General features: G+C 51.7%; 2 protein-coding genes across 2 annotated transcripts; one reads left to right on the top strand and one right to left on the bottom strand.

Annotated features, from left to right (window-relative positions):
• The first annotated feature begins 6,732 nt into the window (after nt 1-6,732).
• On the top strand, nt 6,733-8,381 carry LOC117010758 (non-lysosomal glucosylceramidase-like). The gene is made up of 3 exons (XM_033085684.2): nt 6,733-7,027; nt 7,589-7,828; nt 8,160-8,381. Exons 1-3 carry the CDS (start codon nt 6,788-6,790, stop codon nt 8,379-8,381), a joined length of 702 nt encoding a protein of 233 aa, XP_032941575.1. The 5' UTR covers nt 6,733-6,787.
• A 2,125-nt stretch (nt 8,382-10,506) lies between these two features.
• On the bottom strand, nt 10,507-16,573 carry LOC117010735 (avidin-like). The gene is made up of 4 exons (XM_033085647.1): nt 16,440-16,573; nt 16,138-16,345; nt 15,625-15,745; nt 10,507-10,629 (listed from the first exon to the last, which is right to left on the bottom strand). Exons 1-4 carry the CDS (start codon nt 16,509-16,511, stop codon nt 10,554-10,556), a joined length of 477 nt encoding a protein of 158 aa, XP_032941538.1. The 5' UTR covers nt 16,512-16,573; the 3' UTR covers nt 10,507-10,553.
• Nucleotides 16,574-26,272: the final 9,699 nt, after the last annotated feature.

Below are 26,272 nucleotides of genomic sequence, written 5' to 3'. Positions count from 1 at the left end.
GGTACCCAAGCTGCTCGGGTGCAGCTCTGGCCAGGGCATTACGCAATATGGGTGTTTCCAAATCTGTGGTTCCGAGCCATTAGGAGGGGATAATAGCAGTAAGCATTCCCAGAAGTGAGTGCTGAAAATGCCATGCTTGCCTCCTTGGCACCTTGCAGCGGGGCCCTGCCTCCTGCCGATCAGTAACTGCCGGGAAATGGTCAACAGGGAAAGCCCCTCTCTGGAGTTGTCACTCATTCACCACACAGTTCTGTAAGGTCTTGAGGCTCCTTAACCCTGGTCACCTCAGGACTGGCTGCAGTACACGGCTCGCCCTGCTCTTCCTCACCAGCCCTGCTCATGGAAACCCACTCACCCCCCAGATTCTTTTGGGACTCGGCTTTTCCTTACCTGCCCCCCCTTCCTCTCCCAATACTGATGGATCTACAAATGTCTGACCTCCATGTTAAATTGTTGTTTTGACAAGCTGATTTGTCTTGGAAGGAAATTATTTCGTTAATGGAAAGTCAACATTTAGTGACTATCTGGGACATTGGATTTTAATAGTGACAAAAATATTTACACAGGGTTTCCTAGATAACTCTAAGAACATATTTTCGTAATTCCCCTTACGTTATACTTGTTGCTGGCAAGGGAGGCTGGAGTGAATGGATTCAGCCCAGAGTTTCTTACCCATTTCTAAATGGTTTTCAAGACAGTCTCCTAAACTACATTTTAGTTCCCCCAGTCATCACAGGAAAAGCTGATGGAGCACATTCACAAGAAAATAATACTTTTTGTGAACTGGAGATAAGGCAGCTCTTTGCAATGTCTCAAAAAAAAAAAAAAAATCTCATTCTTTGCTTCCTCTTGGATTTCACATTTGAGCCCTGTTTTTCCTCTGACAGTAAAATCCATTGCTATCCAGGTTGGAGAGCATCGTGTTTCTGCTGCTGGCATCTCCACACCCCCCCTCTCCTCCCTGCAGGATCCCTACAGCCCTCTTGTACCCTGTCTGGAAGAGATCCTTGGCTGCCTGCCGGACATTCGTACCCCAGTGTTTACTGTCCTCAGAAATCAACTGCATAACAAGGTGTGTTTTTCCACATAGCTACCATTTGGTCTGAATGTTTTTCAGCAAGCAGGTGCTGCCCAGAGCATTGCCAATGTTTGGGATAGCAAATCAGGTCAGTCTGGGAAGGTTGCAGGGGGCAGGAGGGGCAGACATCATCCCTTCACCTTCCCCCCCTCTCCATCACCATGGTTCAGGGAGCTCAAGCCGGATCCCTGAGGATGGACAACACAAAGTCTCCGTGCTGCTGATGGCAGCCTGCAGCTCATTCACAGCTGTAGGTTTATTTTAACGTCACACAAACAGTATTGTTTATTTGTTCACATAATCTTTATTTTTCCTGTACTTAACAATCTCTGTGGCTTATCTTTCAGGTTCAGTACTCAAGCAGGCAGATTTCTTGACAGGTCTCAGCTGAGTGCCAAGGTATCTCCATGGGGTTTGCGCCCTCCAAAGACCAGAGAGCAAAGTGGCTTGAAGCTGGCAATCATCATCCTGACCAAACTCATGCTTAAGCCTGGCACAGCAGGAAAATGGGGGTAATCAGCAGGCAGGGAAGAAATCCAAAGCAAGAAGCACTGAAGAAGTTAAAATCATCAGGGCTATGGTTTAAAACCTGTTTACGTTCAGAGTGTTTTGAAAAATAAGGGCTAGTGAATAATAAGTAAGAAGACTGTAAGAAACAGTTAATGAACAATTTAACTTGGTTGCTTAAACTGTGGTTGAGTCAGCCTTGAAAAACAGTGGTGCAGGAAAAAATGCCTGTGGCCAGGGTCTGTCGTCTGAGCCCTCAGCTACATCCCATGATGAAACTGATGAAAGCTGAGCCTATCAGATATGAGATTTATTGAGGTGATACACCCCAAAGTGGGAGGAAATCAGAAATAATCCCTTTATAGACACTGATCACCAACCTTTGGAAGGCACGTTGCCTGAGGTTAAGGAACAGTGCTGATGTGTCAATACCAGTCCAGCCAGAAGCTGTGTTGGGTTCAGTGCCTGCTCCTGTTCCTTGCCAACTGGATCAGGACATCACTGTTATTGTTGGAAGCTGCCGAAGACAAATAGAAGTGGGAACCCCAGGTATTTCTCACTGATGTGCTGGCATCCCTGTCCCACCAACCTTGCCTCGGTGACCCTAAGGGACTGCATCTCCATCCCTTTCCAGCATCTGTGGGCTTTGCCATGAGGGTATGGCACAAGCTGCTCTGTGAGTGTTGCATCCAGGACAACCTGTCCTTCCTGGGTATTGTTATTTCTCTACCCATGTGGTTGCAGGAACACTCCCCTGGGGAGTGAAGAAAAGGTCATTTGTCACCTACTGACAGCCCTGGGCCAGCAGTGATCCCCTGCACCCACTCCCAAGACAGACAAGTGGGGAAAAAATGCCCACAGCAAGTTGGATAGGCTGCTTCTCACCCCAGCCCTAAAGGCTGCTAAGGACCTAGGGAACACTAAGCACCAAAGTGGACAGAAAGAGCTTATAGTCCTTCCTGTGGTGTCCTCAGGGCCCTGTCTGTGGTGTTTACAGACCTCCTCTGCCCTCTCTGTGATGTTCTTCATGATCTCTTTCTGTCCAGCTCTACCCAAGATCAGGTAAGCTCCTTGTCCCTGCCCTGCACAAGTCCCCTTTGCATCCCCAGAGAGGACAGGGCAATCCTATCCCATGGAAGTCCCTTGGCAGGAGGCTCAGAGTCCTCTGCTATTAAAAAGGGGCTGAGTGGTCATGGACCACAGCGCAGGCAGAGTCCAGGCCACCACCACACACGGCCACCACAGCCATGGGCACCCAGGGATGCTGCTGCTTCTCACCCTGGCCCTGCTCATGCCCCGTGATGCTGCATCCAGAGAGGTGAGGGCAGCCCTGGGGCAGAGTGTGGATGTGCCCAGCCAGCTGTGCTGTCCCAGGTGCAGGGTGGAGGGGCTGCACATCCTGGCTGTGTTGTGCCATGCTGTCTAACGGGCTGTATGTTCTTGTTGTGCCCTGCAATGCCATCCAACACCATCTCACACCATCCCAACCCATTCCAGTGCCATCCCAGGGTGCAGCATTCATTACCGTGGGAATTTCCAGCTCTGGCTGTGCTGTCTCTGTGGGTACTGTTGACCTCCTACCCCTGATATAAGGGAGTACCCTGCACTCCCAGCTCTGTCCTGCTCCTCCTGGGGAGGCAGAGGTGCTATCCCAGCTGGTGCTCATGCCACTGATCCCTGGTGCCAAAAAAGGGGCCATGCTGGCCCCATGCATGCAGAACCCATGTCCCACTGCTTAGGGAGGCTGCAGCACTGACCAAGGCTTCCATCAAAACTCGTATTTCCCAGCACTGTCTGTCTGGGAAACACAACAGGAAGCGCAGTTGACCTCCCTAATCCCACTTTCTCCCTCCTCAGCCAGGCTGGTACAACCTTCAAATGCTGCCCTGGCACAGAAAAGATGAAAAGGAAGCAAGGTGCCCAGCCCTGGGTAGAAGGGCACAGAATTTGGTCAAGGGCCAGCCACTGGCACAGTTGCTCCCCATAGAGCCATTTCCTGCCTCCTGGATTTACTGTACCTTGCAGGTAGCAGAGAAGGTGAAGGTCAGGTCTTTCCTGTCGTTACATCTGGGAGGTGGGTAAGGAGGCACATCCTCTTCCCTTGGCAATACTCCACAAGAGCCAGCCACCACTGGGACTTGTTCCCTCCCTGCCACCCTAGCCCAGTAAGATAAAGGGGAATTGCAATTGTTCCCTCTTTCCAGTTTGGTCCTGTGCCTGAAGAAGAATAAGAATAGACAGTTGGAGAGATTTATTAAGAACTGAAGTGATTTATCCCCTTAAATATGCTCCACTGCCTGCCCCCGGTGCCAGCAGGGAGGGGGCCATGGTACCAGACCAGGACCTGCTTCTTGGGCTCAGATTGTCGCTGTCCAGGGAGCCGGGTCTCCCCTGGGGATTGTGTCTGCCACAGGCCCTCCTGGGCCAGAGTCAGTCAGTATGTGCAGTGGCACTGCAGGACACTACAGCATCCATGTGCCTGAGTGCACCAGTCCAATATCCTCACGCACACATTCACCCACACCCTTTTTTCCCCTGCAGGACAGGTCCCCACCTTACCCAGCCCAATGACTGCAGGAGAGAGGTCTCCTGTGCCCCTGGACAAGGTACCAGCTGCAGTTTGGGATGGCTGGGGAGCCTGCAGCTATCAGAGCCCTGAGTGCACACGGATGGGGGGCTTTGGGCTTGGTGCTCATGTGCACCCCTCAGGGTCAGTCTAGAGCAGGAATAAATTTTCCATGACGAAAAGGGTAACACTGTTTGCTGGACCATTTTTCTGTAAACAGCAACCTCAGCAAAATATCAGGAGGAAGTGAAGAAGCCTCTTTCCGAAAAATATATTTTAAAATTCTCAGTAGAGTGATGTTGAAATACATTCCACCTTCCTCCTGGGGAGGCTGACAACTCATCCAGCGAGTGCATCTCCAAAAACAGCTTCTCTTCCACAGTCCCTGCTTAAAGCCCTCGTAACTCTAGAAATTTTGCTTTGGAGACCTGGCACACAAGACCACCCTTAGCTGATTTTTCGTTACCAATGCTTGCTCCTTAGGGTAAGGATTTTTGAGGACCACACTTTCTCCTTCACTGTACTGTTCTCTCAGCCTCTGCACCAGCTACAGGAAGCATCACAATGCCTTCAAAAGGTGGGACACCGGCCAAAGGTGGACAAAAACCTGTCCAGGATCAGCAAGGCTGGAGGTGTTTTTCTGCCAAAAGCAAAAATGTTGGCCAAGACAGTCTGGCAACATCAGAACTTTACAACATCAGAATCTTGCAACTGCAAGTCATGTTGTGGATACTGTTAGGGTTTGTTTATGTAACTGCTGGGGATTTTGGGGAATGAAAGTACAGGAACAATTCAGGTCAAGGAAAAACCAAAAACAGCTTAGTCTGAGTGAGTTCCAAAGTACTTTAATCCTTTCAGTTTTGTAATCGGGTGATGATGCAAAGAGTTGTCACATAGAGTGGGCAACTCGGAGTGAGAGAGAAGGCAGCCTGGGGATCAAGAGGTCAGACTCAGGAACTCATGACCCCGTGTGGTTTTCTGTGTCTGGTTGCAGATACCTGCAGCTTTTCTCTCAAGGAAAAGTTAAAGACTTCTGGAAGGTCAGCTGTGTTTACTGATTAAGGACCAATTTCAGGAGACTATCAGGAAAACGTAAAAACCTCCCTATGACTATAAGGAAAGAAATAATCAAAAAGCTAAGGTAAGAATTACAAATATTTACCAAAATAGACTGAAGTATCACACTGAGCAAGTTATTGCCAAAATAGAAAAAGAGAACAAAATTAAACCCTGCAAACAAAAACAACAACAACAACCAACAATTCGGGTCCTGAGCAAGGAAGCAGAGTGCCAGGCAAGGAAAAAGTAGCAGAGCAGAAGTACAGTGAGTTCAATACTGAGATGAAAGTCCCCTGTGTAGAGCAGAAAATAAACATGGCATTTGCAACACTTTGCTATTTACAGTGAAGACAGGAAATTGCAGAAGTTGTGGAGTAACCACAGCAACTACTTGCAAGAGAGGGATGAGCCATGAGGCTCATGAGCACAGCACAGAGATGTGCCAGATGCTTATTCTCAGTCTGCTGGCACCAGAGCCAGGGCAAGCAGAGGCTGGGATGACACCAGGCAGGACCTTGCCAGGGAAGGCTGGGCAGCCCAACCACAGAGCTTTGGTAGACTCAAAGCAAAAGCAGCAAATCCCTTCTCTCTGTGCTTAAGCCAAGCATCCCTGCAGACACCTTTCCCCAGTGTGCCTTATCTGCACATAAACCCAGCGAGTGCCGTGGCAATGAGCGAAGGGCTGGTGTGCCCATCTCTGGCAGAAGCTTCTGGGCACCCTTTGTGCAGAACTGGATCACAGGCTGCTCTCACATTGCATTTCTGATTTGTTCAGTGCTGAATTGGGCATGCAGCAAGGCCACGTTAATGAGGTTATGGACAGGAGTGATGCCAGCCAGGCAGTGGACCAAAATATTTGGGAAAAATCCATGAAATGTCATAGTATCAGAGGAGAGGAGTTCACCAGTCCCACCTGCAGCCAGCTCAGAGCTCGCCAGAGAGCAGGGGGAAGTGCCACCTTCAGCAGCAGCAGTCTGAGGCTGGGGAAAGGCAGGCCAGGTGCTGGATTGCACCACATTTACTGTTTTCTCCCCAAACCTGAAGCTCCCCTCTGATTTCCCAACACACAGAGAAGTGGTTTGTCACCCTCCCACAGACAAAGCCACTCCTCCCTTCACTCAGCTGAGGCCTTTGCCTCTCCACGTCCACCAGAAGGCTTGGCTGTGACAACTGCCCACAGGGTATAAATAACTCAATGGTTCTCCACTGTTCCTCTCTCTTTGAGGTATTGCAGCACCAGCAGCTGCTCTGACCACCCCACCAGACATGAGGAGTCTGCAGCCAATTCTCCTCCTGCAACTGATGAACCATGGTCTCTAGGGTCCTGAACAAGTCTTAGTTGCCTTACATATTCATACGGGAGTTTTTAAGACAGCAAATAAATTTGCAAAGATTTTTTTTTCTGTTCTTAAAGAAAAAGTGTTGATGGGTATTTTTTGCCCCTGGCAGCTGAACCCTGGCCTTTACCAATATGAAACCGTCATTGCCTATCAGGTGGGGTCTGCGAGGGGAGTGAGTGTCACTGCAGCAGCCTGGGTGGTTGGGACATCTGTCCCAGGGCTCATCTCATCCCTTCCATGTGCTCCTCTCCACCACAGTTCACGGTGTGTCTGCGGTGCAAGGGGCAGACGATTTACCAGCAGGTCTTGTCCCTGGAGAGACCCAGCAGCCTGCAGGGCTGGAACTGGGGCTACTGCGGCCACTACGCCTTTTACCATGCCCTGTACCCCCGTGCGTGGCTGGTGTACGAGCTGCCGGGGCAGAAGGTGGTGCTCACTTGCCGGCAGGTCTCTCCTGTCATCCCCCATGACTATAAGGTAAGGGCAGTGACGGCATCCCCAGAGGGCAGAGCTGCTTGTTAGCCGGGTTTCCCAACATTTCCCCCTGTGTGCACTCATCAGTGATGCCAGGTGGGGGAATCCCGCAGCCCGTGCGGGAGCTGGGGATTGCAGCAAGGGATGGCTCAGCGCTGCTGCACTGCCCGTGCTGGCTACCAGCCCCAGGCGAGGGTGGCAGCTGTGCTGCTGACAGGTCTGACCTTTCCTCTTACCCCGCGCAGCACGTGAGCCTGTATCAACCTGCCGAGCAGATGAGTGATGAGACACCCGGCTGAGGCCCTAAACGCCACTTTCCGTCTCTCTGCTGCCCGGCGTGGGGTTTGCCAGCCCAGGGCTTCTCTTTTGACTTTTGTCTTGCCTGCCTCCCAATTTCCTCTGCTGCTGCTCAGCTTGGCAGCAGACTCCAAGACCAAGTTATTATTCCCAGTGCTCTTGCGCTCACTGCATCCTGCATGGTGTCCCCAGCAGTGGGGGAAATGATGCTGGGGCAGCTGCCTGTGGAGCAGCAGCCCTGTAGACAGCGTTCTGTGTCTGTGCCAGGACTCCAGCCTGCCAGTGGGAGTGTTCATCTGGGAGGTGGAGAACGGCAGGGATGAGGATGTGGAAGTGTCCATCATGTTCAGCCTGCAGAACGGCACGGGAGCAAAGGAGGACAGGAGGGGCGGGCACTGGAATGAGCCCTTCACCTTCCAGAAGGATGGAGAGCGCGTTGCTGGAGTCCTGCTGCACCACTGCCCGGCCGTGAACCCCTTCACCCTGGCCATCTCTGCCCGGGAGAAGGTAAAGGGCTGGCCCTGCTGCCGTGGCTCCTGCTGGAGAGCCCTGCTGGTTGGGGGGAGCGGCCTGCAGGCAGCTGGGAAAGGATGGGCGTGCAATGGGCTGGGGTTGGCACCGGTTCCCAGCACTTGGCTGACACCAGGAGTGGGGGCATGTCTTCCCAGAGGGCAGCCTCTCTGGGGATGGTGTCAGGAGAGCGGCTGAGGAAACAAGTTTAGAGTTGCTGGGCAGCACATGGGAAGTGAGTGTGATGTCCTGGTGGTGGTACTGGGAAGTGGAGAGCATGGATCTCCTCCAAAGTAGCAGCCCCTGATGGTGCTCTTCCCTTCCCCAGGCTGGCACAGCAGTCACCCATGTGACGGCATTCAATCCCACAGGATTGGGTAGCGAGGTGTGGCAGGACCTCCTGCGGGATGGCAGGCTGGATTCACCCACTGGTGAGTGCCTGCATCCTCTGTGGGATGGGTGGAAGGGAACTGGGAAATGGGTGGCCATGCTGGTTCTGGGCACCACAGGCAGGGCAGAGTTCCTTTGTCCAGCCTCCTTGGCTGGTTAAAATCCCTCCAGGATGCTGCGGCTCATTCCCAAATTTAGGCTATACCCAAACTTCCCATTGCTTTTTCTTGCTGTGGTCCTCCCAAGCTGTTCATACCACTGAGGAGATGTTCTTGACAATTAGTTATGGCCTAACATACTATAGGCATGTGACAGGAAGATTGATGCATGGCAGAATCCCATCCTGGAGAACAGGTAGGGCAGATGGGAACATCTTCCCAGAGGCCTTCTGGGGTTGGCTGCTGCAGGAGCATCACCTTGGCCTCTGAGGGTGAGCTTCCTTCTTTCCCACAGCCAGCTGCCTTCGTGGTACAAGTCAGCCCTCTTCAATGAGCTCTACTTCATGACGGATGGGGGCACCGTCTGGATGGAGGTGCCCCCTGATTGCTGTGCCGAGGACCTGCAGGGGCCGGCGGGGGCGGGACTCTCCCACCTCCTCCCTGTCCTGCGGGAGTACGGAAGGTTTGCTTATTTGGAAGGTAACTCACAAAGATGTGAGGGATTCTCCCAACTCAACCCCTCTCAACACTCCCAATGAGGTTTTTAACCTACTGTGGGGATATTTTTCACACTCCAGTGTGCAGGAAGAAGTGTATTGCCAGGAAAACCTCTTGCAGCCCTGAAGGATCTGCCATGAAGTGTTCCCCAGATCCCTGGTGCTCTATGTAGAGAATGAAACCCTCTTTGAGCAGGAGCCCTTGCCTTGTGGGAAATGCAAGCACAAAGAGCTCTCACCGCCTTGTCCATACAGGCTCAGAGATAGAGAGGGGTACAAGGTTTCACTTAAGACCTTGGGGAAGGCTTGGAGAATTAGAATACTGAAAGTGAAATGGACATAAAACAGGAATATAAGTTTGTATTTGAAGTAGAAATATATTTTAAGCAAACAGAGATATGTATTACGTAAGCAGGGCAATATGTTATGTAAGATAGTAAAACATTTTAAAGTTTAACTACAGAACCTGTTATAAAGTTAGTTACACATTTAAGATGTATCAATGTAGATTTGTGAAGTGTTATATGATTAGTTAAAAAATTATGCATTGCAGCAAAGCAATAAATAGCAAAGCAATTAATGATTTAAAAAGTGGTGTAAATCATTTAAAATGGTGTAAAAAGATGCAAAACAAATTTTGTGGAAGTATGTGTTTGTCTAAAAATCTAACATCAGCCATTGTAACTAGGAATTAGGTGGCCTCTGATATTATGGCATTAGGTGTAATTCCTATAATGTCTCACCTTTCCATGAGACCGACAACATGATGCAAGAAACCATCTTTTAAAACATCACTCAGTTGCCCATTTCTCATAATTTTAACCTCCCGATACTGCCCGTGCTGGGAAAGACCCCCCTTGACCTGGGCCATGTGGAGGGAGGACCTTTCCCTGTTTCCCCCTCCCCATGGCAGTCTCTTTCCCTCACCATCTGCCCCTGTCCTGCCAGGCCAGGAGTACCCGCATGTACAACACCTAACGATGTCCATTTCTACGCCTCCTTCGCTCATCGTCATGCTGTGGCCCAAGCTGCAGCTCAGCCTGCAGTATGACACTGGTGAGTGTCCCCCAGAGGCCCTGCCTTGCTGCCTGCTCAGGGCTTCCCCTGGGGAAGAGACGGAGGGTTTGAACCAGCTGCTACTGTAGAGGTGTGTGCCATGGAGGCAGCATCCCCCGCCAGCTGCCCTGCTGTGCCCAGGACTTGCAGCCCTGGAGTGTTGCTGCCTCAACATGTCTGTGCCCAGCACTGGGAGTGCTTTCTTGCCGTGCTGGGAGTGCAGAGCTGGCTCTGCCTATCCTGGGGGAGCCCCTGGTGTTCTCATCTTTAGTCTGTGCCCCTTGCAGAGCAGGCACACTGAGATGTTTGCAGCCTCACGTTGGGAGATGGGCCACTGGCCATCGCTCCAGGCTGAGCAGAGTCCTGCTGACCTGCAGCAGGTCAGGTCCTAAGGAGCACCGTGTGGTGGGTGGGCTGACAAAGAGGAGCCCAAGCCATGGAGGGTCACACAAGTGGTCACACATTGGCCTTCAGGGCCATGGACAAGAAAGGCAGTGGAGTGACTTGGTGGGGAATGGGAGCAGGGGAACTGGTATGTGAAAGAGAGGAGAAAAAGTGTGTTTGCAGCAAGCTTTATTGAGAGAAGCAGAGGCTGAGGCGGGAGCAAGGGCTACAAGGCTGTCACTGCATCTCCTCTGGGAACTCCACCTTCCCTCCCTCGTGCGTTTCCTGGCGCACAAATACGTTGTAGCCAATCCTGTGAGGACACAGACACAACAGAGCTAAGGCTGGGACCTGGGAGTGAAGCAATGTCCACCCAGCCCTGTAGCCTTCCAACATATTTGCACCTTGTCAGGATGCCCAGGGAAGCTCTGCACAAGCACCCTGCCCTCCCTCATTTGCACACGGGCAGCAGCTCTGCCAAGGGCTGAGCACCACAGACTGGGAACAACACCCTCCATCCCCATCCTCGGGCTGTTCAGGATTCTTTCTTATGCCTTTGGCTTTGGAAATGTCGCTCACGTGCTGAAGTTCCCCTGGAGCTTGTCACAGACACTTTGCACACCCAGTCCTTCCATTGCCTTATCAAGGAAACCAATAGCTCAAAAGCCTTGGGATATTACTTGCCTGAATCATAGCCCAATTGGAACAACCTTATCATTACTGGAATTGTGAAAAATTCCTGTAATTGCCATCGCACAGTACATGCAGAACAAAGACTGACTGATGACTAAGGTCCATCACCCCATGACTTTACAGCAGCGATCCTAAGTGCGACCCCTCGAGCTCTCCTGGACCCCTGCAGGGGCTGTGCCACCATCTCCCTCCCGGTGCGTGCCTGAAGGGACGTGGACAGCCCTTAGCAAGTGCAGTATGACTGCTACCAGCTGCCATCTATAATTCAGCCTCTGCTCCAATGGTGATAAACCCTCCTAAACCACTTGACAAATATTCCATTAGTCAATGGTCAAGTGGTTAATCCAAATCCTTCAGACGGAAACCATGGAGCAGGTCTGAGACTGAGGGTGCAATCAGCCCCACCCAGGATCCATCAGTAGTTTTGAAAGCAGTGGGTACCTCTCTGCCCTTTGTGATTCATTTGAAGGGTCTCACTTCCCCTTTTCCATCTCCAGCCTCCATGGAAATCATTCTAAATTGATTCCAACCCATTTTTTCCTCCCTGTGTTTTACCTCTGCACTGAGCAATCAAGTGAACCTTGCCATGACACTTTGCTATGTTTCACTTTTGCAAGCAGATATTAAATCTGCTTTTGCCAGCATGTGTGAGAGTGACTCCTAAGGGACCTAAAACACTTGTTTGTGACAGCCCCAACCCTTCAGGGTTGCACAGGGGACCTGTGCACGACAAGGACAGGGGGCTCACCTGGTGGCTTTCCAGTCGTCTTCGAGTTTGCCCACGTATACCTCATCAGCCACATGGTCTTCAAAATCTCCTTTCCGTCATTATCCACAAAGCACTGGCCCGTGAAAACACTGATGGAATCTGTGGAGACAGGACAGGAGGTGGAGGGGAGCGTGGCCAAGGCAGCAGGTCAGTGGCTGCCCCAGCACAGGGGACATTCGACCCCTGCTGTCCCTGACCCCTGGGGACAGCGGGGATGGGGATCAGGCAGGAGGGCTCAGAGGGCTGGGGTGTCACACGGGGATGGGCAGACAGGGCAGGAGTCAGCCCCTGCTGCCTCTCCTGCACCTGGGACTGGGAGCTGACAGCAGCCAAGGAGCTCCAGGGACAAGGATGGGGGAGCCTGAGGGAGGGGAGAGGGAGAGCAGTGGGGATGGTGCAGGGGAAGGCAGAGAATCAGCAGGGACACTGCAGGGAGGGAGAGAAGGGAGGTCTGGGGACACAACATGGATACTACGAAATAGATAAAGTACTTGAAAAATTCCAGTGGACGGTGAAGCCAAAGGTGGGCTGGTTCCACAGATATGGGAGATGTTGGGACCCCAGCAGTGGTGATGGCACTATTTTTGTGGTGTCTGACACAGATGTGTTGTAGATGCCAGTGAAGTCACCATTTTCTTTTACTTCAGAAATGGTCATGTTGGAGCCAATGTCATTTTTCCAATGCCCTGTCAGGATGCACTGGAGAGGAATGATCTCAGCACTTGTGCCACAGCACAGCCTGCAGCCACAGCCCCCTGCCCACCCCACCCTGTGCATCCCACCCTGACAGTACCTTTTTCACAGTGTGGCCGTGAGCGCCCAGGGCCAGGAAGAGCACGAGGAGGAAGGGAGTTGCTTGCACCATCTCTGCAGCACAGGGACAGCTGATGTACCTGGGGATGTGCTCCTTGCAGCTGTCTGCTGATGCTCCTGCTCCCTCTCCTTTTTATTGCTGCTAGGTGGGCTCGGGTCAGGGTATTGTGCAATATGGGTGTTCCCTAATCTGCCAGCCATCAGAGATGCTGGTTACAGCTGGTATTCACAGAATGTCTTTGCTTGATGTGACATCTTACATAGTGATTCATGTTATTATGTAGACTCTGTTTGCAAACAAAGGTACTGATCTTAAAGCATGGTCATGTGACTAAGGATAATATAATTATTTCATTATATTTGTTTAAATCACTTTGAGTTGCCTGCTTTTGCTGTTATGTTGTTGTGGTGCTTTTATTGCCACTATAATTATGAATTGTAACCAATTTTTATGTATAAGGAAAACACAGGCTTGTGTGAATGTGAGCAGGCTTGTCACTGCTGTTACCTGCTGGCTCGGAGTGTGACCTGAGCACATGTTGGAGCCTTGTCCAGACCTGGTGAGGGCTTGTGGCCACTGCTGCCTGAGTGCTAGTCAAGATGTTCGGGCTCACTTGGACTTGTACCCCAGCACAGTGGGCAGGTCACAGCCCACCAAGAAACTGCCCATGAAAGGGGCAGTGACCAGGGGTAGGACAGATGTGTTGGTGGAGAGCAGACTCCCCATGTCCCTGGCTCTGCTTGCCTGTTCCTTATCAAGGAATTAATAAATTGCCTTATTATTGACCAACATGATGGTGGGGAGTGATTTGTAACATCCAAGATAAATGCAGGCGGACAGCCCAGGTGAGATGGACCAGTATTCTGGTGCCACAGTGATCCTGTGGGAGAGCTTCTTTGTGTCTTTGTCCCTTTCCTTCAGCTCTGGGCTCTGACATGGGAAGACACCAGCAGGTGCAGGTGGGCCACATCTGAGAACCTGCTCTTGCAATAACATGATGTTATTCCTCTGCCCAGAAATTCTCTCCTGGGAGCAAAGCCAAGGCCATCTGTCACCCACTGGCAGCACTGGGGCAGCAGAGTTACCTACTGAAGATGGTCCCAGAGGGGACGACAGGCTGCTTCCCACGTGCCAGCCTGATAGTTAATAAGTATTAAGGATGCATTTTGGCAAAAACCACTTCCGTCATGATCAGAAAGATAATAGCCCTTCTTGAGTTGTCCCATGAACTCCCCCACCCTTTCTGTGGTGTCCCACAGATCCAGTACATTTCCTGTGGTGTCCTCTAACCTCCACTACTCTTCTTGTGGTATCTTTGATACTCTTCTCACTTGCTGCCCTGGTCGTGCTCCCTGCTAAATACCTCAGTGTGCCACTCAGACTCCATCACTGTCCAGAGGGATCAGGGCTCTCCTGCCTCCTGGATGTCCCTTGCCTGGAGCCTCAGACCCCACTGGTACAAAAGGCACAGAGCCCTGGCACAACACACGACCACCACAGCCATGGGCACCCAGGGATGCTGCTGCTCGCCCTGGCACTGCTCGTGCCCCGTGATGCTGCATGCAGGGAGGTGAGGGCAGCCCTGGGGCAGAGTGTGGCTGTGCTGAGCCAGCTGTGCTGTCCCAGGTGTAGGGTGGGGGATGAGGGGCTGCAAATCCTGGTTGTGCCATCCCTGTGTTGTGTGTTTTCTCTGTGCTGTGCTGTTCTGTGCTGTGGTGGGAAACGGGAGCAGGGGCACTGATCTCTGAAAGGGAGTAGACAATGTGTGTTTGCAGCAAAGCTGTATTGCAAGAAGTAGAGACTGAGGCAGGAGCAAGGGCTTCAAGGTTGTCACTGCATCTCCTCTGGGAACTCCACCCTCCCTCCACGTGTGTTTCCTGGCGCTTGAATTCATCGTAGCCAATCCTGTGAGGACACAGACACAACAGAGCTAAGGCTGGGACCTGGGAGTTAAGCAATGTCCACCCAGCCCTGTAGCCTTCCAACATATTTGCACCTTGTCAGGATGCCCAGGGAAGCTCTGCACAAGCACCCTGCCCTCCCTCATTTGCACACGGGCAACAGCTCTGCCAAGGGCTGAGCACCACAGACTGGGAACAACACCCTCCATCCCCATCCTCGGGCTGTTCAGAATTCTTTCTTATGCCTTTGGCTTTGGAAATGTCGCTCACGTGCTGAAGCTCCCCTGGAGCTTGTCACAGACACTTTGCACACCCAGTCCTTCCATTGCCTTATCAAGGAAACCAATAGTCCAGAAGCCTTGGGATATTACTTGCCTGAATCATAGCCCAATTGGAACAACCTTATCATTACTGGAATTGTGAAAAATTCCTGTAATTGCCATCGCACAGTACATGCAGAACAAAGACTGACTGATGACTGAGGTCCATCACCCCATGACTTTACAGCAGCGATCCTAAGTGCGACCCCTCGAGCTCTCCTGGACCCCTGCAGGGGCTGTGCCACCATCTCCCTCCCGGTGCGTGCCTGAAGGGACGTGGACAGCCCTTAGCAAGTGCAGTATGACTGCTACCAGCTGCCATCTATAATTCAGCCTCTGCTCCAATGGTGATAAACCCTCCCAAACCACTTGACAAATGTTCCATTAGTCAATGGTCAAGTGGTTAATCCAAATCCTTCAGACGGAAACCATGGAGCAGGTCCGAGACTGAGGGTGCAATCAGCCCCACCCAGGATCCATCAGTAGTTTTGAACGCAGTGGGTACCTCTCTGCCCTTTGTGATTCATTTGAAGGGTCTCACTTCCCCTTTTCCATCTCCAGCCTCCATGGAAATCATTCTAAATTGATTCCAACCCATTTTTTCCTCCCTGTGTTTTACCTCTGCACTGAGCAATCAAATGAACCTTGCCATGACGCTTTGCTATGTTTCACTTTTGCAAGCAGATATTAAATCTGCTTTTGCCAGCATGTGTGAGAGTGACTCCTAAGGGACCTAAAACACTTGTTTGTGACAGCCCCAACCCTTCAGGGTTGCACAGGGGACCTGTGCACGACAAGGACAGGGGCTCACCTGGTGGCTTTCCAGTCGTCTTCGAGTTTGCCCACGTATGACCTCATCAGCCACATGGTCTTCAAAACCTCCTTTCCGTCATTATCCACAAAGCACTGGCCCGTGAAAACACTGATGGAATCTGTGGAGACAGGACAGGAGGTGGAGGGGAGCGTGGCCAAGGCGGCAGGTCAGTGGCTGCCCCAGCACAGGGGACATTCGACCCCTGCTGTCCCTGACCCCTGGGGACAGCGGGGATGGGGATCAGGCAGGAGGGCCCAGAGGGCTGGGGTGTCACACAGGGATGGGCAGACAGGGCAGGAGTCAGCCCCTGCTGCCTCTCCTGCACCTGGGACTGGGAGCTGACAGCAGCCAAGGAGCTCCAGGGACAAGGATGGGGGAGCCTGAGGGAGGGGAGAGGGAGAGCAGTGGGGATGGTGCAGGGGAAGGCAGAGAATCAGCAGGGACACTGCAGGGAGGGAGAGAAGGGAGGTCTGGGGACACAACATGGATGCTAAGAAATAGATAAAGTACTTGAAAAATTCCAGTGGACGGTGAAGCCAAAGGTGGGCTGGTTCCACAGATATGGGAGATGTTGGGACCCCAGCAGTGGTGATGGCACTATTTTTGTGGTGGTTGACACAGATGTGTTGTAGATGCCAGTGAAGTCACCATTTTCTTTTACTTCAGAAATGGTCATGTTGGAGCCAATGTCATTTTTCCAATGCCCTGTCAGGATGCACTGGAGAGGAGTGATCTCAGCACTTGTGCCACAGCACAGCCTGCAGCCACAGCCCCCTGCCCACCCCACCCTGTGCATCCCACCCTGACAGTACCTTTTTCACAGTGTGGCCGTGAGCGCCCAGGGCCAGGAAGAGCACGAGGAGGAAGGGAGTTGCTTGCACCATCTCTGCAGCACAGGGACAGCTGATGTACCTGGGGATGTGCTCCTTGCAGCTGTCTGCTGATGCTCCTGCTGCCATCTCCTTTTATTGCTGCTAGGTGGGTGGGTGGTACCCAGGCTGTAAGTGGCAACTCTAGCTTGGGCATTGTACTGCCTGGTTGTTTCCAAATGTGGTTGAAATCCCTGATAGTGAATCTAAATGGGAAGGATGGGACATTTCCAGGCAGTGTAACCTATGACACGTTTCATTTTCCTGAAAGATAAAGGATTTCCCATAATTCCTTGCAGGGGAGTTCTATGGCTGCGTGTTTTTAACAGGCAATACTCTTATGCCTTATACATCACAATTTTCTACTTGTATTCTGAGCTAACTCTCTTATATGATTATATTCATTATTTTAACAGAATTTTTATAGCATCCCTTGATGTTATGCATCCCATGAACTCCCTGTCATATCTTTAATACTATTCTGCCCTGCTGTCCTAGCTGAGCTCCATGCTATGTCCCTCAGTGTGCCACTCAGACTCCATCACTGTCCAGAGGGATCAGGGCTCTCCTACCTCCTGGATGTCCCTTGCCTGGAGCCTCAGACCCCACTGGTACAAAAGGCACAGAGCCCTGGCACCACACACGGCCACCACAGCCATGGGCACCCAGGGATGCTGCTGCTGCTCGCCCTGGCCCTGCTCGTGCCCCGTGATGCTGCATCCATGAAGGTGAGGGCAGTCCTGGGGCAGAGTGTGGACGTGCTGAGCCAGCTGTGCTGTTCCAGGTGCAGGGTGGGGGATGAGGGGCTGCACACCCTGGCTGTGCCATCCTTGTGTTGTGTGTTTTCTCCGTGCTGTGCTGTTCTATCCCACCCCAGCATGCAGAGTTTGTGCCTGAGGGGCTGCATGTTCTGGCTGTACTGTCCTATACCATGCTGTGCCCTGCCGTAGTGCAGTGTCCATAACCAAGGAGATTGCCAGCTCTGACTGTGCTTCCCAGGGGTTACTGTAAGCGTCTGTCAGCTACCTGTGCTGTAGGGGGGCACCCAGTAGCTCCAGCTCTGCTGCCCTGCACAGAGAGTGAGGGTTGCTTTCCCAGCTGATGGCCATGTGCTGGTCCCAGCTGCCAGGTGCAGAGGCTGTGCCATGGGACACAGATCCTGCTGCTTAGGGAGGCTGAAAGCAGGACTGAGCAATGACTGAGCCACCCACACAAGCCCCAGAGTCATCTGCAGGGCCTGTGGACAAATGAGCTGGGCTGTTACATGGCCCTGAACACAGCTGGGAACTTCTTGGTCTCCTGCCACACCGTGGAGGCAGCCACCAGCAAGGAGATCCTGGTGTCACCCCTGCAAGGAGCCCAGCAGCCCAGAGCTGCCCCACTTTCAGCTTCATTGTGCAGTGGCAGTTTTCAGGTACAGCCATGCCAGCAATCCCCTGCCCATGCTGGGAGAGGGCAGTGCCTTCATGGGGCCCAGAGGAAGCCTGGTTGTGGGCACAGAACAGGCCCACACATCTGCTCCTGCTTTGGGACAGGGAGGAGATGTGGAATATGGGATTGTGGGGTGTCTGTCTGGGAGAGTGCAACAGGCAGAATGGGAGTGTCAGACAATGTTTATGAAAAAAACCCTGTCCCCTGGTTTAAAGGGACAGTATTGACAGAAAATGGAAATTCAGGAACTCTCAGGCAAAAAAGGTATGGGTTTGGAATAACAGTTCTTTACTCATTGTTGTGGGTTGGCCCCCCATTATTATGTTAAGCTAGCCGGGATGGCTCTCCTATTAGCTGTTAAGAGCTGGAGATAAAGGACTAGCTGAAGCAACCTGATGGCTCCATTAGGGAAAGGTGGAGTCCTGCTTTGTTTTCGGCAAGTAAGAGGACACTGGGGGTAGGGAGAACTCTCACAGCTCGCCGGCCGAACTCGAGGAGAGAGGTTCTTTTTCTCCTGTTGGGATCAGGCTTCTTGGATTTGGACTGCTAAAGCTTCCTGCTTCCTCTGAACAACTGGGAACTGGGACGCCCACGGTGAGCAGAGTTTCCTTCCTCACCCTTTTCTTCCACCTGGGGCGGTGAGGCCACCTGGCCCCCTCCCCTGCCCCTGCAGCAGCCGCGACTGAGAAGCCACCCGCCCTGGTCCATCGGAGAGCCATCGGTGACTGAAAAAGGGACTGGGACTGGATTCCATTCTGTTCTGTCACTGTTTTTTTTTTTTTCTTTCGTATAGCTGATGCTGTTTTTGTTTGTCTTATAAATATTTCAGTAAAGAACTGTTATTCCCAACCTATACCTTTTTTGTGCCTGCGAGTTCCTGAATTCCCTTTTCCTGGTAATACTGTCCCTTTAAACCGGGACACTCATATATTTACAAGACAAACAAAAACAGCATCAGCTATATGAAAGAAAAAAAAACAGTGACAGAACAGAACGGAACTCAGTCCCAGCCCCTTTTTTCAGTCACCGATGCCCCTCCTCGGCCGCACAGTTCCGATGGAGCAGGGCAGGGCAGCCTCTCAGTCACAGCTGCTGCAGGAGCAGGGGAGTGAGGCAGCACCAACCGTTCCAGGTGGGAGAAGGGTGAGGAAAACACTCTGCTCACCGTGGGTGTCCCGGTTCTCAGCGTTGTTCAGAGGAAGCAGGAAGCTTTAGCAGTCCGAGTCCAAAGGAGTCTGATCTCACCATGGAGAAAGCAACCTCTCTCCTCGAGTTCGGCCGGCGAGCTGCCAGTGTCCCACCACCCACCGAAGGACAAGCAGCACCCCACCTTCTGTAATGGAGCCATCGGGCCAGCCCAGCCATTCCTTTGTCTTGAGCACTTAAACAGCTAAAAGGGGAGCCACTCCGGCTAGCTTAACATAATAATGGGAAAAATTTCTAAACCTCGCCCAGCCCACAACATTATCCACCCCAAATTTTTTCCATGCTAACATACTACATTAAATTAGAACCTTTAAATTACATACATACATGCAGTTACAGACACAGTATCATAGGTAGTTCACCCTAGAACAAGGTCTCCTTGGGGTATGCATCGGGTTTCTCCATCCTTTTGCATCACCCACCAGGTACAACCTGGTCCTTGAGCAAAAACCACCCCACGGACAGGATTGTCTTTGCTGGAGGCAGAGTTCACCCAAACAGTTTTCCCTAGCATACCTCTCATGTGTACCACTGGAACCTTATCCCCATCTGGTGTTCCCAAGAGCTCAGATTGGGCAGGGCCTGCTCGGTTAGTGGAACCTTGGGTATTCACTAACCATGTGGCCTTTGGTAGATTACTCTCCCAGTTCTTGAAAGTCCCCCCACCAAGTGCCTTCAAGGTGGTTTTAAGCAGGCCATTGCACCGTTCGACCTTCCCAGCTGCAGGTGCATGGTAGGGGATGTGGTACACCCACTCAATGCCGTGTTCCCTAGCCCAGCTGTTTATGAGGCTGTTCTTGAAATGAGTCCCGTTGTCTGACTCAATTCTCTCAGGGGTACCATGCCTCCAAAGGACCTGTTTCTCAAGGCCCAGGATGGTGTTCCGAGCAGTGGCATGAGGCACAGGGTAGGTCTCCAACCATCCAGTGGTGGCTTCCACCATGGTCAGCACGTAGCGCTTGCCTTGGCGGGTCTGAGGCAGTGTGATGTAGTCAATCTGCCAGGCCTCCCCGTACTTATATTTGGACCAACGCCCACCATACCAGAGGGGCTTCACTCGCTTGGCCTGTTTGATGGCAGCGCACGTCTCACAGTCATGGATAACTTGAGAGATACTGTCCATGGTTAGATCCACCCCTCGGTCTCGTGCCCACTTATACGTGGCATCTCTGCCCTGATGACCTGAGGCGTCATGGGCCCATCGAGCCAGGAACAATTCTCCCTTGTGTTGCCAATCCAAGTCTATTTTTGACACCTCTATCTTTGAGGCCTGATCAACCTGCTCGTTGTGTCGGTGCTCCTCATTAGCCCGACTCTTGGGGACATGGGCATCCACATGACGAACTTTCACAGGTAGCTTCTCTACCCAGGTGGCAATGTCTTTCCACTCATCAGCAGCCCAGATTGGTTTTCCCCTACGTTGCCAGTTTGCCTTTTTCCACCTTTCCAGCCAACCCCACAGAGCATTGGCTACCATCCACGAGTCAGTATAAAGGTAGAGCTTTGGCCACTTCTCTCTTTCAGCAATGTCCAGGGCCAGCTGAACAGCTTTGAGTTCAGCAAATTGACTTGATCCACCTTCTCCTTCAGTAGCTTGTGCAACCTGTCGTGTGGGGCTCCATACGGCTGCTTTCCACTTCCGGTTCATCCCCACGACGCGGCAGGAGCCGTCGGTGAAAAGAGCGTAGCGTGTTTCATCTGCTGGCAGTTGGTTATACGGTGGGGCTTCCTCAGCATGGCTCACTTGTTCTTGCTCCTCATCATCGGCGAGACCAAAATTTTCACCTTCTGGCCAGTTCGTAATTATCTCCAAAATCCCAGGGCGATTTGGGTTTCCGATGCGGGCGCGTTGCGTGATGAGGGCAATCCACTTGCTCCATGTGGCGTCGGTGGCGTGGTGGGTAGAGGGAACCTTTCCTTTGAACATCCACCCCAGCACTGGTAGTCGGGGTGCCAGGAGGAGTTGTGCTTCCGTCCCAATCACCTCTGAGGCAGCTTGGACTCCTTCATAGGCAGCCAAGATCTCCTTCTCTGTGGGAGTGTAGTTGGCTTCAGACCCTCTGTAGCTCCGGCTCCAGAATCCCAGAGGTCGGCCTCGAGTCTCCCCAGGCACCTTCTGCCAAAGGCTCCAGGACAAGCCATGGTTCCCGGCTGCAGAATAAAGCACATTCTTCACCTCTGGTCCCGTCCTGACTGGGCCAAGGGCCACTGCATGAGCGATCTCCTGCTTGATCTGGGCAAAGGCTTGCTGCTGCTCAGCACCCCAGTGGAAATCGTTCTTCTTACGGGTGACCAGGTAGAGAGGGCTCACAATCTGGCTGTACTCAGGAATGTGCATTCTCCAAAAGCCTATGGCACCTAGGAAAGCTTGTGTTTCCTTCTTGCTGGTTGGTGGAGACATTGCGGTGATCTTATTGATGACCTCAGTGGGGATCTGGCGCCGTCCATCTTGCCACTTTACTCCCAGGAACTGGATCTCTCGGGCAGGTCCTTTGACTTTGCTCTTTTTAATGGCAAAGCCGGCTCTCAGCAGAATCTGTATGATCTTTTCTCCTTTCTCAAATACCTCCACTGCCGTGTTCCCCCACACAATGATGTCATCGATGTATTGCAGGTGTTCTGGAGCCTCACCCTTTTCCAGTGCAGCCTGGATCAATCCATGACAGATGGTGGGGCTGTGTTTCCACCCCTGGGGCAGATGATTCCAGGTGTACTGCACGCCCCTCCAGGTGAAAGCAAACTGAGGCCTGCACTCTGCTGCCAGGGGAATGGAGAAAAATGCGTTGGCAATGTCAATGGTGGCATACCACCTTGCTGCCTTGGACTCCAACTCGTACTGGAGCTCCAGCATGTCCGGCACAGCAGCGCTCAGCGGTGGAGTCACTTCGTTCAACGCACGATAGTCCACAGTCAATCTCCATTCTCCATCAGACTTGCGCACGGGCCAGATGGGGCTGTTGAAGGGTGAGTGGGTTTTGCTGACCACCCCTTGGCTCTCCAGCTCACGGATCATCTTGTGGATGGGGATCACAGCATCTCGATTCATCCGGTACTGCCGGCGGTGCACTGTTGAGGTGGCAATTGGCACTCGTTGCTCTTCCACCTTCAGGAGTCCCACTGCAGATGGGCTTTCTGACAGTCCAGGCAAGGTGTTCAACTGCTTAATGCCCTCTACAGCTACAGCAGCTATTCCAAAAGCCCATCTGTATCCCTTTGGGTCTTTGTAGTAGTCACTCCTGAGAAAGTCTATGCCTAGAATGCACGGAGCCTCTGGGCCAGTTACAATCGGATGTTTCTGCCACCCCTCCCCTGTCAGGCTCACCTCAGCTTCCAGCAAAGACAATTCCTGTGATCCCCCCATCACCCCAACAATGGAAACACGCTCTTCCCCCACATGTTCTGATGGTATTAGAGTGCATTGTGAACCAGTATCAACTAATACCCTGTATTCTTGTGGTTCTGATGTGCCAGGCCATTGGACCCACACCATCCAATAGACTCTGTTATCCCGTGCCTCTCCCTGGCTAGAGGCAGGGCCCCTCTAGCCCTGGCTATTATTCCTTTCCTGAACATACATAGTGGAGGTTCCTTCAAGTGGGTCTGACAGATCATCCTCCCTTCTGTAATGCCCAGCACCTTGGTCATGGGAGATTGAGGCTACCTTCACTTTAGTGTAGCTCCCTCGGTTAGCATTTCCCTCCCTGAGTTGACGCACCCGTGCTGCCAGGACAGAAGTGGGTTTCCCATCCCATTTTCCCATGTCTTCCCCATGGTCACGCAGGAAAAACCATAGGTCAGCTCGTGGGGTGTACCCTCTTCCACTAGCTGGGGAGCGTTGGGCTGTAACCTTGGGGTATGAGGCTCGCACTGGTGCTGCCTTGATCTTCCTGATCTCCTCCCTCATCTCACTTATGTCACCTCTCATCCCCCTCACCTCCCTGATCTCCTCCCTCATCCCCCTCATCTCTTGGACCACGGAAGAAACCTGGGCCTGCACTATGCCATTCATCATACTGTGAAAATCCCTAAGCTTGTTAGCAACAGAGCTCACTGTTTCTCGGTGCTCATCAGCATTAATCATTGCAATGAAGGTGGTGTATTGAGATGGCCCTCGGTTTGCCAGGTTCCACAGCATGTGACCTGTGCACCTGACCTTGTCAGGGTCATTGTCATGCTGTCCATCCCTCCCAAAGAGTACCTCCAGTACCACCACCTCTCTCAGCTGTTGGATCCCTTCCTCAACGGTTTTCCAATGCATTCTATTATGGTACTCCTGCATTCTTTTTCTGTTGACAAACCTCTCTCTTACACTCATTAAAAGCCGCTCCCAGAGGGGAAGTGGGCCTGGCTCCCTTATGAATATCTGGTCCACACCTGAGTCCTGGGACAAGGATCCCAAATTTCTTGCCTCTGTACCATCCAAGTGCACACCTGTACCCATAAGGTCCCAGACCCGAAGTAACCAAGTTGTCAAAGCCTCCTGGCCCCGTCGTGCAATATCTTTCTGCAGATTGCGGAGATTTTCATAAGACAGGGACTCAGTGATGATTTCAACCTCTGGTTCCCCTGCTGGTTGTGAGGGCCCTCCTCTCTGGTCCTCTTTGTCTAGGTGCCTTGTTTTCATTTTAGACTTCCTAGTTTCTACAGGGGCGACTGCTGCTGGCTGTGAGTGCCCTTGCAATTCAGCTGGAATCTGGGCAGTTGTAACACCTATGGGTTCCACTACAGCATCACTGGATTCTCCCCCTTTATGGCAGGGCTTGTCACCAGCTGGGGAGAGGTACTCCTTCATCATCTGGCCCATCTCACTCATCTGCTTCACTAGAAGCCCCACCCACTCCGGGTGGTTCCTTTCTGAGATGGGCTGTGGGGCAGGGTCAGGCTCTGTGGCAGCATCCCTAGTCTCTGGGGCAGGGTCAGGCTCTGTGGCAGCATCTCTAGTCTCTGGGGCAGGGTCAGGCTCTGTGGCAGCATCTCTAGTCTCTGGGGCAGGGTCAGGCTCTGTGGCAGCATCCCTAGTCTCTGGGGCAGGGTCAGGCTCTGTGGCAGCATCTCTAGTCTCTGGGGCAGGGTCAGGCTCTGTGGCAGCATCTCTAGTCTCTGGGGCAGGGTCAATGTCTGCAGCACCATCCCTATTTTCTGGAGTAAGGTATCAGGGTTGTTATCCAACTCAATCCCCTCTTATCTCTTAATGTTAAATAGGACAAGACTATCAGCAACACCAGCCACTGTACGATATCATTAGCATTCAGAGGAAATCTGAACCCTTCAAAAACTGGTGGGGTACACCCAAATATTTGGGTGAGGGGTTGGGAGAAAATTTCCCCTGGTGTTATTCCCTCACAGTAGGTGCCATTATTAAAGTAACCCCAAAAACATGCATTTAGTGTGTGGTATCCCTGAATCCATGTACCCGCCGTCCAAAGGAAGTTAAAAATCCATGAATTCCTCACCTTATCAACCCATAAAGCAAGTTCGATAACAGTCACAGTAGCCTTAGTTACAGGGCCCATGCTTATGTAAGGGTTTGCAAATGGGAGATATACATGTATGAACACATGCAGCCCAAAACAGATTAAACTGGACCACATGCTGCTGGACCACATGTTGCTAGCACACAGAAAGACAATCTCAGACAACTGAAGAACTGCTATTCCTTAACCTCGAGCCCCACATTCCGGAGCCAAGATCTGCCCTGGTTTAAAGGGACAGTATTGACAGGAAATGGAAATTCAGGAACTCTCAGGCAAAAAAGGTATGGGTTGGGAATAACAGTTCTTTACTGATATATTTACAAGACAAACAAAAACAGCATCAGCTATATGAAAGAAAAAAAACAGTGACAGAACAGAACGGAACTCAGACCCAGTCCCTTTTTTCCAGTCACCGATGCCCCTCCTCGTCCGCACAGTTCCGATGGAGCAGGGCAGGGCAGCCTCTCAGTCACAGCTGCTGCAGGAGCAGGGAGAGCGAGGCGGCTCCGGCCGTCCCAGGTGGGAGAAGGGTGAGGAAAACACTCTGCTCACCGTGGGCGTCCCGGTTTTCAGCGTTGTTCAGAGGAAGCAGGAAGCTTTAGCAGTCCGAGTCCAAAGGAGTCTGATTTCACCATGGAGAAAGCAACCTCTCTCCTCGAGTTCGGCCGGCGAGCTGCCAGTGTCCCCCCACCCACCGAAGGACAAAAGCAGCACCCCACCTTCTGTAATGGAGCCATCGGGCCAGCCCAGCCATTCCTTTGTCTTGAGCACTTAAACAGCTAAAAGGGGAGCCACTCCGGCTAGCTTAACATAATAATGGGAAAAATTTCTAAACCTCCCCCAGCCCACAACACCCTCCCACTGAATCAGGTTCAGAAAGGACTCTCTTGCATTCCAGAATCCTGCCTAGTGAAGAGTTTGGGCACAGCTGGAAACATCTTTGTCCTCAATTATGTCAATGGATTATTTCTAAAGGATTATACAGGTGTAACAGAAACTTTGTACAATGTAGGACCACAGGATTGAGGATGGAAAGTCAGATATATTTATACAAACCAAATAATTTATTATGATAATTAGACAGAAATATCTTAATAAGATTTACTACAGATAAGAAGCTGTAATGATTTCTATAGTATGATGCACTTTTTTGAAGCAGTATTATATTAGCAAAACCCATTACAAAGTAGAGCTTGAAGTTACCCATACCAGCAATTGTGGGCAAATCTCTCTGGTTCAGCCTCAAGAAGGGGGTATCCCCACGCAAGGGGAGGAATCTTCAGACACATTCTGGGAAGGAGGGTGTTAGAAGACTCTGCCCTTAGAAAGGGGGATCAGGCTTTTACAGTATAATGTGATTGACTGTCAGCCAGAGGTCAGGTGTGTCAGCTCAGCAACTTTAGACATCAATAGTATCACTTTCTGGTCCCTTTATTTGGTTCTTTGCCAGTTCTATCACATCTTCATATCACTATCCAGGATGTTTAACTTCAGAGACTGATGAGTCAGAATTATTTTTTGTTTTCAGAATTATTCAATTATTCAAAAGCAGCACGATACTCCTTTCTCCATTCACCACTGGTAGCTTTGCAAACTGGGAATTGTTCAAGTTATTCTGCCCCCACTGCAGGCAGACCATCCTGACACAGAAAGGGGCCTGCAGTG

This window comes from Catharus ustulatus, chromosome Z (genome assembly GCF_009819885.2).
Source record: "Catharus ustulatus isolate bCatUst1 chromosome Z, bCatUst1.pri.v2, whole genome shotgun sequence".
Taxonomy (NCBI): domain Eukaryota; kingdom Metazoa; phylum Chordata; class Aves; order Passeriformes; family Turdidae; genus Catharus; species Catharus ustulatus.
Note: the sequence above shows the minus strand (reverse complement) of the source record. Positions and strands in the feature narration are given on the sequence as shown.